The sequence below is a fragment of the Manacus candei genome, unplaced genomic scaffold, assembly GCF_025592945.1.
Source record: "Manacus candei isolate 608988 ecotype Guabito, Panama unplaced genomic scaffold, ASM2559294v1 h1tg000069l, whole genome shotgun sequence".
In the NCBI taxonomy this organism is placed as follows: domain Eukaryota; kingdom Metazoa; phylum Chordata; class Aves; order Passeriformes; family Pipridae; genus Manacus; species Manacus candei.
In genome coordinates, this window is record NW_026138117.1 from 3388220 (window position 1) to 3403070 (window position 14851).

At 36.3% G+C, this 14851-nt stretch overlaps 1 protein-coding gene across 1 annotated transcript in view; it reads left to right on the plus strand.

Annotated features, from left to right (window-relative positions):
• The window catches only part of TMEM131 (transmembrane protein 131), a 92998-nt gene that overhangs the window by 62936 nt on the left and 15211 nt on the right, over positions 1-14851 (plus strand). Inside the window, exons 19-31 of the mRNA XM_051806781.1 lie at positions 483-569; positions 4143-4295; positions 4448-4523; positions 4626-4743; positions 6010-6148; positions 6240-6349; positions 6729-6795; positions 7699-7850; positions 8797-8939; positions 10066-10252; positions 11392-11577; positions 13479-13637; positions 14223-14818. Of these exons, the coding sequence (XP_051662741.1) occupies positions 483-569; positions 4143-4295; positions 4448-4523; positions 4626-4743; positions 6010-6148; positions 6240-6349; positions 6729-6795; positions 7699-7850; positions 8797-8939; positions 10066-10252; positions 11392-11577; positions 13479-13637; positions 14223-14818 (2173 nt within the window). The remainder of the gene's footprint in view (positions 1-482; positions 570-4142; positions 4296-4447; positions 4524-4625; positions 4744-6009; positions 6149-6239; positions 6350-6728; positions 6796-7698; positions 7851-8796; positions 8940-10065; positions 10253-11391; positions 11578-13478; positions 13638-14222; positions 14819-14851) is intronic.

Here is a 14851-nt window from a genome sequence, read left to right on the forward strand (position 1 = left end):
ATTAGTACTTTAATAATAAGCAGAAAGAATATCATTGCCATCCTTTCCACATTATTTTTTCTATGTATGTCAAGGTCTTACCATGACTTCCTAATGTTTTTTTGAGAAGTTGGGTGTGTATCCTCTTCCCTCATACTCATTTACTTTAAAGATGTTACCCTCTTGTTTTCCAACAAAGTGATACCTATATAATGCCCTACTAGAGAGCTTATATTTTAAGTATGCTTTCTGTTCCGTATAGAATGGTGCTAAGGATGTATGGGTGACGGTATGGAGTGACTGGAATGTGATGATGTGTTGAAATCTTAATTCATGTCTCCATGTTTTAAATGTTTATATAATCTTAGACTACATTAATTGCAGAATTTCAAGGGGTTTTTTATTCTATACAATTTAAAAGTGGAAGAGATGTTTAAAGTCTGGAATGTAAGTATTAATTTCTAAACTTTTCATGTTGTTTGTTTTTTTTTTTTTTTGTCCAGATTTTAACTATACCAGTGAAGGCAGTGATTGCTGTAGGCTCGTTGACCTGCTCCCCAAAACATATTTTTCTTCCACCTTCTTTTCCGGTAAGAGAGCTGGATCATATTATTAAATGTTTTCCTGCTGTGTTTTTTCTTTATCTGTCCTTTTCAGGGGAGACCATTGTCCTGAATTGTTGTATGTCAAATTGCTGGAGAGATTGTGCTACTGAACTGTTAGGATTTAGTTTGTCATTATTTTGGGGTTTGGTTTTGGGGGTTTTTTTCCCCCACGTGTTTCACACATGAGTTACCCCTACATCTCCTCTACAGCCCGCTTGAACAGCATCTTGGAATACTGATATTGTCCCAAACCTGATTCTTTGCAGCTTCATTCTGCTGTAGCTGTGGTGACTTGGTTATTACCAATTCATGCATGTTGGCACCATGAATAAGAGAGATGAAATTGCACAAATGCTTTCTCCAAATCCCTAAAGTATTATACCAAAGGCAACAAAGTCAACCAAGTCAGATAATGAACTGATACTTTAGTATAAGGAGCCCTTGATCTCTGTGGGAGCGCTGTTGTACTGTTTCCACACTGAAAGTAGATCTGAAGGGTGCATGGTCGAGTACATGAACAGGAAAGCAAGAAAGCTGTGTGGGTCTACAGGTCTCTGCAGAAATATGTAATGGCTGTTTTTATCCATGCTCCTGCAGTAGTGTTTATTCAGTGAGTGCTGAAAGCAGTTTCTTTGCTCAGGGCAGACTCAAGCAGCAAGATATGAACCATGTAATACTTTCTTCTCACTTGGCATTCAGAATAACCATAGAAGCATGGGCAGTCAAGGCATATGGAATTTGCAGTTAGTATTCTGATGAAGTCTGAACTTGATGTGACTTCCTGATAAGTGGAGAATGTAATACGATGGAAAAATCATCGGGATAGAGTTTTAAAACTCAAGGGGGCTGGGAATGAGCAAAAGGAGATAGAGATGGCAATTTTCTAAAAGGATGAAACTAACTCCATGCATGGTGTGTGTAAATTTTTGGGGGGTTTTGTTTCCTTGTGTGGCCTGCATAGAGTCAATCTATTGTAGAGCAATGTGTGTTCTTCTTCTGATAGCTCCTTAGTATCTCCTGCTTATCTTGCAATTTGTATACTCTTACTTAGTAATTTTTCACTGGCAGTTTATCAAATGTTTTACTACATGTCAAATAAATGATAACTTTTTTGAAAAGTGATGGAATAGGTCTCATCAGAGGAAGATAGGTCAGTCAGCAGGACTTCAGTGACATTTGCGTCATTATTCATTCCATCTCCCTTCTGACCTCCTGTGTCACAAATTGTTCTGAAGTCTTTTGCTACTCTTGAGATGAAGCATTCATGCCTACAGTTGCAAAAATCACTGGTTATTTTTTATCTTTAGGATGCATATTTTCTATTTGACTATATTGCCTCACCATTATATGAGTATTTATTACTCTGAGTGCCGTTTTTTTAACTTGATGTATGAACTGCTGCATAAGCTTTTGATAAACTGAACTAACTTAAAGGTCCATTTCCCCTTCACCACAGATAAGGCAGTTTCTATGTTCTGTGTCCTAATTTATTAGGAATTATTGTAATGATGAATTCCTGTCAAATTCATTGTCCCTCTTGAATTCCACATTGAAGTATTTAGTTCCATTTTGGACCATAAAGAAGTCTTGGTCAGCTTCATTTTTTTCCTTGTTTATTTACTTTTGCTTTGTTTTGTTTTGGCAGGTGCTACTTCTTATAGTACTGGTGTTTCTCAGCCTCTGAGGCATAGCTTCCTTGCTGTCATCATTTTTTCTCTTCCTTAGATTGGTGTGATTTTTATTGCCTTCGTACTTTTTCTAGTGATGTTTTCATATGATAATTCATTCAGGTGACATTTGGCCTCCTGCTTTTTCTTTGGAAGTATAGATTCAGATATAATAACCTTTGACAAGATTCTAGACTGTTTCCTGTGTTCAAGCCCCAAGCTTTTCAGAGTAGTCAACTTCACTTACTATTTCCATTAGTTGATCACTTAGCTCTTTTGATATTTGAGAACATTGACACCAGGCTTACTTGTATTTTTTCTTGGATTCATTTCAAACTAAACTTGTGCTCACTGAATTCATGCTACTCTTGCATCTAGTTATTCTGTAATGCCTCCATTACTTATGAAAGTAAGCCTAAAATAGCATCAGTTTGTCTTGTTTCAGTGTTTGGTAGAGAAATTTGACATCTACACCATCCAGAAATAACTTGGTGCTACTGTTTTAGTAACGCTTGCTTTTCAGTTCATACCTGGGATGTAGTTCTCCTGCAGCTGTCTGGTTGCCAGTACTGTCTGTCTCTGTTTATAATTTTACTGTATTTGCACCTAAGTCTGATTTCTGGTGTTCCATTGAAGTTTGTCAGCAATACACAGACAGTGTATACAGACCTTGTAAAGATCAGTTTCTTGATTTAAACAAATCTTAGCTGTGTTGACTCCTGCTTCATAGTCTCATCTTTAGTTCACAGTGCCACCTCTCAGCTTTTCCCTGATCAAAGCTCATCTTTGAGGGCCTGTATGCTAAAAGGCCTTGTTCTGGTTTTCTTACTGCTGATGAGTAAAACTGTCTTCCCTCATCTGTTGTTTCATGTCTAAATACTACATAAAGGTCTCAGTAAAATTTTGTTTGTTCTGCAGGGTTTAACAAACCTGTATCTTGCCCAGTTGATGGCAGTTTGTTACTCATAGGATTCCACAGATGAAGACGTACCTCCTATTCAGTTTAACAGGACTGTACTGTTTAGGGATTTGTAGTTTCTTTCCCTCTGCAGTTTTTACTATTGCAAGTGTTACAGTATGTGACTATTTCCTGTTTCTATTGAGCCTACAAAAGTTCCATCTCTCTCATGTCTCCACTTCAGTCCTTACTATAGGGAATTTTTTTTTATTATTGGTTTAAGGGGAATATTAAAACCTCAAGTCATGTTCATTGGAAGATAGTCTTGGGTATTTATATTTGCTCGTATTATTTTATATAAATCTGAAGTCTCACCACCAGTCCTGAATTGCACATTTCTTCCTTTTGTTTTGTTTTTTATTAGTTGTTTACTCTGTACTTGTCAGGGCCGGGTGTTGAAGTAAAGTGTAAAACGTGAGCACAGAGCACTGTTTTCTTCTTAAATGTTGTCATTTTGGTGACTGATATCTTAATCACATTGGGAGCAGGGAGAAGGGTTGTATCTGTGTTTTAAATGCCCTCTGTCACCTGTAGTGTTTGTAATCCATAGCTTCCCTTTAATATTCCTTTAAGGTTATTTCTAATTACTAGCAAGTTTTCTCTTGTCTTTCCTTTTCTGGTACTTTTTTAAACATGATGTGATTAAGGAGAACTGTTTTCCTAGCTCCTCAAGATTCCTAAGGTAATCTTAATTTTTAGAAAGCGATGAACTGTGTTTGGAAGCAGGTGAAGGAAAGAATACAATTATATAATAATAACAAGAAAGTTATTACCTTGAAGTGTTGCAAGTGACATTTTTTTAAGATAACATAGTTAAAAATCTCGATTTAACATTTCAGCACTGCTGTGGTCCTTGCCAGTCTGCATAAATAAATACATATGCTAGGGAAAATGCATATCCTGCACACTTTTCCCCTCTTTTGTTTTCTTTAGGGGAAAGTAGTTCACCAGAGCCTGAATATTATGAACTCCTTTTCTCAGAAAGTGAAGATACAACACATACGGTCCCTGTCAGAAGATATAAGGTTTTCTTATAGAAGGCTAAGAAGTAATAAGGACGATTTAGAACCAGGGAAAAAATCAAAGGTTTGTTTATGCCTTATTTCTAAATGTTTGTGAGTTCTCTCTTCTATATAACATATGTTAAGTTTCTGTAGTCATCAGAAATCTTATTTCTTTTTTCTTTGGTCATTAGATTTACTGTGCTGTTGATTTATCTTCTCTTATCTGTTTTGCAGATTGCAAATATTTATTTTGATCCTGGTGCACAATGTGGAGATCGCTGTTATGTAGGATTGCCTTTTCTAACTAAATGTAAGTAATGTTCAACTTCATAATTTAAATAATTTTAAATAAGTTTTGTCTTTAAGCAATGATGTTATTTGAGGAGTTAAAAAACCACATTATTTCTTAAAGCGGAATCTAAAGTTCAGCACAGCATAGCAATGCAAGAAGATGCATGGGATTCTGACTGGGATTTGCATGAGAACTTATTCAAAGAATGGACAGAAATAAAAGAGAACTCAAGCCATAGGTAAGTATTTTATCCCTGTTATTTTCTCAGACCTTAAATCACTGGAAAACTCTGATATGTGTGCTCTTATAAAATACAAGGTTTCTTAATACCTTATATTTCTGAAAAACCTTAATACAAGGTTTCTCTTTCTTTCTGCCTTTTGAGAGGGAACCAAGAAAGGAATTGCTCGGCCTTCTCTGCAAAACTTCTAAAGAGAGCATTTTAAAAGTTAAAAAACAGTAATAATTTCTTCAAGTCAAACACAACACGGAAAGTTACTATTCACTGGAGTTTGCTGCAGTTTTTGAAAAGATGGCAACAGCAAAGCACTCTCTAACTCTGAAAAAACTTCCAAAACCAGATTTTGTTGTTTGTGCAGTATCCCTGCTTAAACTTCTTTAAAATAGTAACCTCAATATTCCTCTGTCTGTACTGAGGTTATTGCATTTCAGTGAATTAGTAAATTGTCTTGTACTTTGAGATTTGCTGAATGAAAGATGATCAGTGTTTGCTACTTAATATTTAGAAAAAGTCAAACTCCATAGACTACTACATACCTTTTAAACGTGTGCCTTCTCATACATAAAGTTGATTTAATCTCCAAGAGACACAAGTTAATCTTAACAGCAACTGCGTGTCTTTTGTGATGATAGCATCCAGACTGCCATTTCAAAAAAGGTATGTGAAGAAGCAAAATGTCTGTATACAATAAAATAGAGCAACAAAAGCATAACCTCTCTTATCACTTCTTTGTTATATTATGTGGAGAGCTTGTAGGAGAATGGGACCCAAGTCTGTTGTGGAGGGTGGTTATAGCATTGTAACAAATCATATATTAAGATGTATTAATGTATCTTAATAGCAAAGAACTTCATTCAGCAATAGAAATAGTGGCTCACAGTGTGACTAGTTCAAATTTGGTTTAGATTTATTAGGAATATAGGCACAGAGACTGTGTATCCGTTGCATCTAAAGTATGCATACAGATTTACAGTATATCACACATGTGCAGGCAGAATACATTTTCTGGATAGTGGATGTCTCGATGCTGTATTGGAGTTTTTCCTTTCTACTCTTTATACCTTTGTAAATCATCAGATAAGCTTTGGGTTATTTTTCCTACTGATCTGAATCTGTTATGTTGTCAAAATTTGTTTCTGCAGTAGGTGTAGCTCTTCTTGCTTCTCAAACTAATGTTGTTTTCAGGATGCTTTTAAGCCCTCTGGTTTTTACAGGCTTTTCTGTTTTAGTCCTTTAAAGTAAGTTTTCCCACTGTTTCTCCAGACTGAATGCTGTATTTGAAGTAGACACAGATCTTCAGAAGGATGTCCGGTTGAAAATTACAGCAGAAATGGCCTGGCCTTCCATCCTTATTTCACCTCGCCATCTAAACTTCCCTCTCACCAACACAAACAGCTCATCAGTAAGTTATTTTGGTGATAGTATCATTTTAATAGGTATTTCTAATTACATTAGTTCTAAAACAAACTTTTAAAAATTGTGTTTCTGAATAGGAAGAAGAAATTTTTCTAGAAAATCCAGCAGATGTTCCTGTGTATATTCAGTTTCTTCCCGTAGCTCTGTATTCTAACCCATCCACTTTTGTTGATAAGCTCTTAGAACGGTGAGTATTGTTGTGGAGTCCTTGGAGTGCTCTCACTCTACAGCAAAATGCATTTTACAAAAAATGCATGCATGATTTGCCAGTTTTGTTGGTAGTTACAGTGTTGGCCAGTTCTAGAATTTGAATCATTAGGCCAGTTGAGATGTGAATCTGTTGCCATTGAGCACACATATGTATTTTTTGTTGAGCTAAATTGTGTTTACGTTTCTTTCTTAACTTGATGAACAAGGGGGGAAATGGAAAAATAAAAACAAATTATTCTTTCAGCTGCATATTGAATTTTACCATGGATTCTTGATTTGTGCTAAAATCTCTAAATGCAAGTATGTCACCATCTTCCCTGATCCGGGAGAAATAAAAAATATGATTTTTTTTTCAGGTTTAATTTGAGTAAACCAACTAATTTCAATCAGAGGACTCTAGAGTTTCAGGTCTTCAGAAATTGTGTAAGTACTTCAATACATTCTTCATAATTTTCAATTTAGTTATTTTAACGTTTTGTAAGAGTTCAGCCATACATGTCTTCAAGTTTCATTATTACTGTGCAAAATGTGATACCTCTCTTGGATATTTTCAGGAAATTGAGAAAAGTAATATTTCTACAAATATAACAATAAAGTGTCACTTTTTCTATGTGCTTACATTATAATACAACTGTAGAAGTTCTAGGAAAACTGCATTTACTTGTTCTCTTACTGACGGAGGTTTATTTTCTTCAGTATAGTGGTTACTAATCCTAAAATTAGCAAAGTATTGAGTTTTCCATTGGTTTGTTGGTTCTTTTAAGTGATTTAAGTTTTGTGGACCCTCATGTGCCTTTTCACATAGAGCGTGCCACATCCTAAGCACTTCTTTTCTCCTCTGGCTTTTCCCCTCCATTTGCAGTTTGTGCAGTGTCTAAAGTCAAACGGCAAACTTAGCAAAATACGTTTTTTTTTGGGTAGTTCGGTTTTATTTGCTTTTTCCCCTTAAAACATTTTTAGAATATATAAACAATGGAAAATTCTGAGGAGAGAAAATATTCCATAATTACTTAAAGCTAATTTAGTATTTGAAATACATACATAAGAACTTTTGAACTCTTTCTTCTGCTAGAACTTTATGAATCTACATGGGTGTAGTTCAGGTCAGTTCTGTTCTGTCATGTTGTTCTATTTCTCCATAAACAAAAACAATTTACTAATAAATAGGGAAATTAATGTGCCATCAGAGTTTCTGGTTAAGAAAACAGAAATGTCACTGGGTAGTACACTTATTTATGACAAGACCAATTTTTTAGCTGAAATAATACCATTCCATACCATATAGCAAATATATGTGAAGTGTTGCTTTGTTTTCTCTACTCTAAGGTCCAACCACTGCAGACCACCATGGGACTTACAAAGGGCTTGACTCGTCATTCCGTTTTAAGCTTGATATTAAAACCTGGTGAGAGAAAGTCTGTCAAAGTAAAGTTTACTCCAGTTCTTAATAAAACTGTTTCATCATTGATTGTTATCAGGTAAGACAGATATTTCCAAAATGAGTATGAGTTTTTCTGATGTTTTTTATTTATATATGAGGTCATATTTATGATCAACTGTCAAGAAACTGTTGCTTTTACAAGAATAATTGTAAAATCCTGTGTGTCTGCAGAAAGGTTTAATTTAGATGTAATTGTGACGTTATACAGTTGTTAAACCGTATTCAGTACATATTCAGTAATATAAATATATAATCCACTGTTATCAGAGAATCGCAGAAGGGTTTGGGTTGGAAGAGACCTTTCAAGGTCATTAGTCCAACGCCCCTGCAGTGAGCAGGGACATCTTCAGCTTGCTCAAAGCCCTGTCAGACCTGAGTCCTCTGGTCTCACTCCAGAAGGTCGATATCCTTCCTGTCCTGGCACCCCAGAGCTGGATGCAGTACTCCAGGTTGGAGTCTCACAAGAGCAGAGCAGAGGGGCAGAATCACCTCCCTTGACCTGCTGGTCATTGTGCTTTTGATGCAACCTGGGACGTGGTCAGCTTTGGGGGTTTCAAGCGCACATTGCCAGCTCATGTCCGGTTTTTCATCCACCAATACCTGGAAACTTGATTTCTTAACTACATACTACACTGTTTTGAAAGTAGAGACAATGGTTACAGATGCCAATTACAAGATCAAGCTACAATGCAAGTTCAGGCTTTACTAAAGAGCTCTGAATAACTACTCCACTTTTGTATCAAGTGTGTGATGCATTAATAAGAGATTCAAATTTTAACAAGTATTTCATTGTATTTGTATATGCTGTGATTTCTTAGGCCTTTTGTCTTGCAAACACTATGGTTGAGATCCCCAGTATTTACTTCCATGTTGTAGGGAATTATCTGTGGAACTGTTTATATTTTTGTTCTCCAGATTTGGAATATAACTTCATAGTCCGTAGAGAAGCTTTTATAAATGTTTCCCCCTTTTTTTGTACACAGAAATAATTTGACTGTAATAGATGCCATAATGGTACAAGGACAAGGAACAACTGAGAGCTTGAGGATTGCAGGAAAACCTCCAGGTCCAGGAAGTTCTTTACGCTTTAAAATCACAGAAGCATTATTAAAAGACTGTTCAGAAAGTGAGTACTTCTTGAGCTAGTATGCAGAACAGAAAAGAAATTATATTTTACATGTAAAACTTTAAATGTGTGGAAATATTCTCCCCCTGTTCTAGTGCCCCGGAAATTTCCTTCCTTTAAATATCTTAAAATTGCTACTTTATTTAGGCAGAATATTAAATATGTCTTTCATTTTAACTTGAAAACTAGGAAAGATAAAACAGAAGCCCTGTGTTCATTAAAATGCAAGACACAGGAGATGAAGATCGTGATATATTTATTAGCATAATCTGTAATTCCTAAATTTAAGACAAATTGGATCACAGGCATAACTTCTGTGTATTTTTTTTCTTCTCACACCTTCAGAATCTTTAAGCACATACCCAACAGGGAAAAAGTTCGGGTATGCTCCTTGATGAAAATTAAATTGCAGCCAGATTCTACTGTAGATCAGAGGTTTTTCTGCCCTGTAGCCCCAGGCTTGCTTCTGTGAGGAGAGCCAGGAGTACCTGTATTAACCGAAGGAACTGATAGAAGAGGTTTAGTTGTATCTGGTGTCAAAATCTGCTCTGCCACTTTGCAGTTTTCCAGACATATTTCTAAGGTACCATGGTAATTATTATCTGAGATTATTCTGCTTTTTTTGATGAAGGAATAAGAAAACTTCAAGTCAAGTTTACTCATTACCTCTTACATGTTGTGGTTTAGGTATTTTTTTACTAATAAGATATGTGTAGCTAACCATGGATTTTTATTTTTAAGACACCAAAAGAAAAAACCCAACAGTTTTAATTCTTCGTTTGATGGGACTGTTCACAGAATACCACAAAGGTATTAGGCAGTACATCAAAGAACTTTGAAGCTTAGATGATTTTTTTATGAGGTAGCAGTGCTGTCAGAGGTTCAGGGTATTTCTTCCCTGATGAGTTAGAGGGCTCTGGAATTGTACAAATGCCCTGCCTTGACAATGATAAGAATCTGGCTGCAGAGATATGTTCCTACAGGTTACTTATTTTATTTCCATGAGCCTCACTAGTCTCTCTTATGCTGTAGTACTGACAGCACTCTATTCTGCTGTAGAGTATGAATGTAGTGAAAGATGTCTGTTTAGCATAACACTAACCATGTTTCTGCTGGTTTTTTCTAGAAATGAAATACAAAGAACCAAATTTCACACTGAGAAGAACATTTAAAGTGGAAAATACAGGACAGCTGCAGATTAATGTGAAAACAATGGAAATCAGTGGCTATACATGTGAAGGATACGGATTTAAAGTAGTTAACTGTCAGGAATTTGCACTAAGTGCCAATGCCTCTAAAGACATTGTCATATTGTAAGTATTTTTTCTTACATCTAAATCAAGTCTTACATTTGGATTTTTAATTTTGTTTCAGAGGAAAACTCTCTTGGTTAAATTCTAAGGGCTTTTTACTGAAGCTTTGAGTGTTTGGGGGTTTTATATAACTTTACACAATCATGACATTTTTTCTCTCTACTTGGAAACACTTTGATTTTTCATTATATTGTGTTTTTGTGACTGGATATAGTATTACTTCTCTTACTATTCAGTAAGTATATCTTACTGAGTCAGAATAATGTTACTGTATGGCATTTTATACATTTCCTTCATTTTAGTTGTGAATGCACGTGGGATCTAGGTTTACATATGGTTTTGGTGCATTACAGTATGTAGAAAAGAACCTTAGTCTAAGGATTGTTATTGTCATGAACAGTATTTTAGTCTTGAATATTTTGTCTGTTGCCTTAATGATAGTGATTGTGTAATTCTGTCAGTTTTTATTGTAAAAGATCTCTGCACCAAACACCGATCGTTTAACAGTGCTTTGATTTAAAGTTAACTACTCAGAATATTCTGTCTAACAAGTTCAGAAGATGCTTCTGTTCTGCAAGTGGATGTACAAAATACTGCAGGCAGTGAAACTTCACTAGTATTTCTACACAATCTTAGTTTGTGATGAGACCATGACGTAGTAGGGATGTTTTTGAAAAGGCACACGTTAATGACTTAAAGGTGAAATGTTTAAAAACTTTGTAGTTCCCATAGTAGTTGGTTGCATTGCTTACTTAGAGCTGCTGTTAAATTTTTACTGTATTCATAGCTTTTTTTAACAGATTTGGTCGAAATTTATTTTTGGTTATTATAACTTAATATGGTATCTCAGGAGTAATCTAGTATCAGATGTGTTAAGCATAGGTATTAATGAATGTAGTCAAACACTTCTTGAGGTATTTGATAGATACTCTTAAGTGTGTTTAGGCTGTGTGGTAATTGATGGAGTTGGGTTATAAGGTTTGATTTTTTTGTTTGTTTGTTTTGGTGGGGGTTTTGTGGGGGTTTTTTTGTGGTTTTTGTCGTTTTGTTTTTTTTTTTAATTTATGAGTCATAAAAATTGCCTCAAACTTTTGTGCTATTCACATGAAAAGTTCTAACATGCTTTACTTTGTTGTCAGGTTTACACCAGATTTCACTGCTTCCAGAGTCATACGTGAATTAAAATTCATCACTGCAGGAGGCTCTGAATTCGTATTTATCTTGAATGCATCACTTCCATATCACATGTTGGCAACATGTGCAGAGGCTCTCCCCAGGCCCAATTGGGAACTGGCACTGTACATAATCATCTCAGGAATAATGAGGTAGTGTGTGTGTTTGTTCTTAGACACACGAACTACTGCTGCTTGAATACAGGTTACAGAGAAGCACATATGTATTCCATACATGCTGTAATTGGTGTAAAGTAAAATAGGGTGAGGTCAGAAAGGAGAACAAATTAATAAACACTTCTCTAGATGGAGTGTGAACAGTTTTTAAGACTTGAGGAGTACTAACTTTGTGCTCAAAGCAAGGACAAAAAATATACTTCTTGCTTGAGCCTGTTTCCTTAAATGAGATACATACTCCTCTTAGCCCTGGTAATTTGTAGGGTCTTGAATCAGATTAGGTATTAAAGCACTGCTAGCCATGAATTCCTATAGAAATGTAAGCATCCTTCTGGAGTATTGTGCTTCAGAGAGATATGAGGCAGTGACTGTAATGAGCTTAGCAGATGCCTTGGATGAATTTAACTTTGCTGCCACTGCTGTGTGACAGACAACTGGTGATACTAATAATGGGATTTCTGAGAACCTGAAGGACATTGTTTGCAACACTGCAGACTCACAGGTTACATAGCAGCATATTAATGCACTTTTTTCCTCAGCAAACAGACACGTTCATTATGCCTGGTTGAATTATGAGATGAAAATTCCACCATTTACATAGTCTAACATCTACTTATTTTATTTATTTGAAATCTGAGGTTATAAACTGTCTGTCCCTGCTCACCTCTTGGATGTGAGACACTTACCCCCACTGCTTTTGTCCAGGGAAAACCCTACCATGGAAACTTACCAGTATGAGTTTTGATTTACCACTAACAACAATGCTGTTTTTCTGTTTATTACTGTTAAGCCTATATCTAAGTGTGAAAGGAGTTGGTGCTGTAGATGCCTGTAATGAAAATGTGGTCTTTCTATGTGCTGCAAATCCAAAGCATTGTCACACTCTCACGTACATGTAATTTCCTGCGCTTTTTTTTTTCTTCAAAGTAAGTTACTGGCTTTTCCATTTTGCTGTACTGTGTTACACAAATGTTCACTTAGGGTGTCTTTCCTTCTAGGGATTGACAAAAGAAATAGAGAACATAGTTACAGCCCACTTCATTTTCTTTTTTTGCTCTTCAGCACTTTCCTAAGTAATGCAGTCACTAACACTGCATTACTTAAAGTGCTGAGTAAGTACTTACATGGTTTACTTCTGTATATTTGTTAGATATGTATAGGCTGAGTTTCTTTTTTGTTTTTTGACAGTGAATAATGCTTACCAGCTCATAAGTGTAGTTTGCATGGATAATTTATATCTACTGTACTTGTTAATTAGACTTTACAAAAGAATAGAGAATACTAATCCCTTACTGTGTCTTTTTTTATAAGTACAAACATCCTTCTTAGCAGCAAACTAGAGAAGAGTCCTAACATATTTCATAATATTCCAAGGTTCCTGTGCATAGGCAGCCACACTTACGTTTAGGGTGCCATCATGTATGGGTTTGGTAGTTGTCACTAAAATAATTCTTCCATACCATTGCAAAGCTATCCTTAATTTCTAGGAATGAACACTAGGAGTTTGTATAGTTCATGTTTTTTAATTTGATAAGGTGGTGTTTATTGTAGCCTTCCCTAAATCACTGTTGGTTTGGATTTTTACCATGCTTGTGGCTCCAGGTTTTGAAGTCCAACTTTTTTTCATTTGGATTATTATTCTTGGCAACTGCATGTCAGACTTGCATCTAGTTTGCATTCTCAGTGCTGGTGATGTGCATATATCACACTATGCTATTGTGTGTTATGTTTCTATCAGACAAAATTGTGGTTTCGATGCAATTTTCAGCGTTTTCAGTACAAGGTACAATTTTTGTCCTGTGTGATTAAACTCATTAACCTTAAGATGCTCAAAACTAAGAAATAAATCCTTAGATGACTGCCTCTCTTCTCTGCAGTGTACTCTTTCTCTTGGTGATTGGAACAGCCTATCTAGAAGCTCAAGGAATTTGGGAGCCATTTAGAAGACGCTTGTCCTTTGAGGCCTCAAACCCTCCCTTTGATATGGGAAGGCCACTTGATCTCAGGAGAATAGTTGGAATTTCATCTGATGGAAAGTAAGTAAATGTTTGGGGTTCTTGTGGTATTTTTCCCATTTATTTCCTCTTTAATTATCAAGCCAGTAAAAAAGTAATACTGCTCTATAGAATAGGTGAATGAATAAAGATCTTCTCAGTTACTTATAAAAAGATGGCTTGGATTAAAAGATGACTTTTGTGATTGTGAGGAATGTCCTTTCTTTGAAACAAAAAGGAAAGAAAAGAATCCCACCAAAACCAAACTGTACCAAGATTGCTGTTAATGCTCTCAAAAATGAAAGTTATAGACTGCAGAAAAATTGCAGGCCAGAAGTTCCTACCTTTGGTGTCTTAGGTTAACTAAAGAACTTCTCCTTTCAGTGTTCCCTCTGACATATATATATATATTGACTGTCATTTTACTGTAGTTTGGTTCCTATGTAGAGCAAGCAAGTGAACGGGAAATGGTGAAGGCTACTGACTTATCAGACAAGTTGTAGACATTTTTGCTGGTTGCATGCCAACAGCAGTGTAGTTCAAGGCTTCTTTTGGACATGGTGATTCTTTTTTCATGGTGAAGAATGGAAACATTGTAAGTGTGTTTTAAACATGTTATTCTTCCAGCTTGAATATGCTTGGATCGGATTCTAATCACAGTTCAACCAGAGGGATCTATGGAGCAGGCAGTTCGTCTTCACGATCCGGTGCAGGGAATCATAAACAATGCAATGCAACAGCACACCTTCACAGCAATAGAAATGCACCTGATGTTGAAAACATCAAATCCAAAACCAGTTCAAGCATACCTAACAGGACTTCAGCACAAGCAGCTTCCATGCAGTCAGTGAACAGAACGGGCCCCTTTACCTTGGATTCGGGTTCCACAGCTCAGACTCATGCTGCAGGCAGAAGAGCCAAGGGGACGAGGCAGAACCAGCAGCCAATGCAGCAGCAGGCACCAGCTTTGGCAGAGCAGCCCCTCCAGCAACCCCCAGCATCTGGGCCCCAGCAGCAAGAGCAACAGACTGAAAGTACTTTGCCACAGCTCCCGCTTCTCAGCCCACCTCATGGCGAATGTGCCAGCAGCAGAAGGCACAGCTCAGAGGATTCAGATCTCACTGGGCTCATAGAAACTATGGAAAAAGACTTTGACCACCCAGAATCCCCTTCCCCTGATGTGTTTACAGAGCAGCCCCCATCTCCACTAGCAAAAAACAAAGGTAATAATACAATTGTGCTTTAACAGGATGATT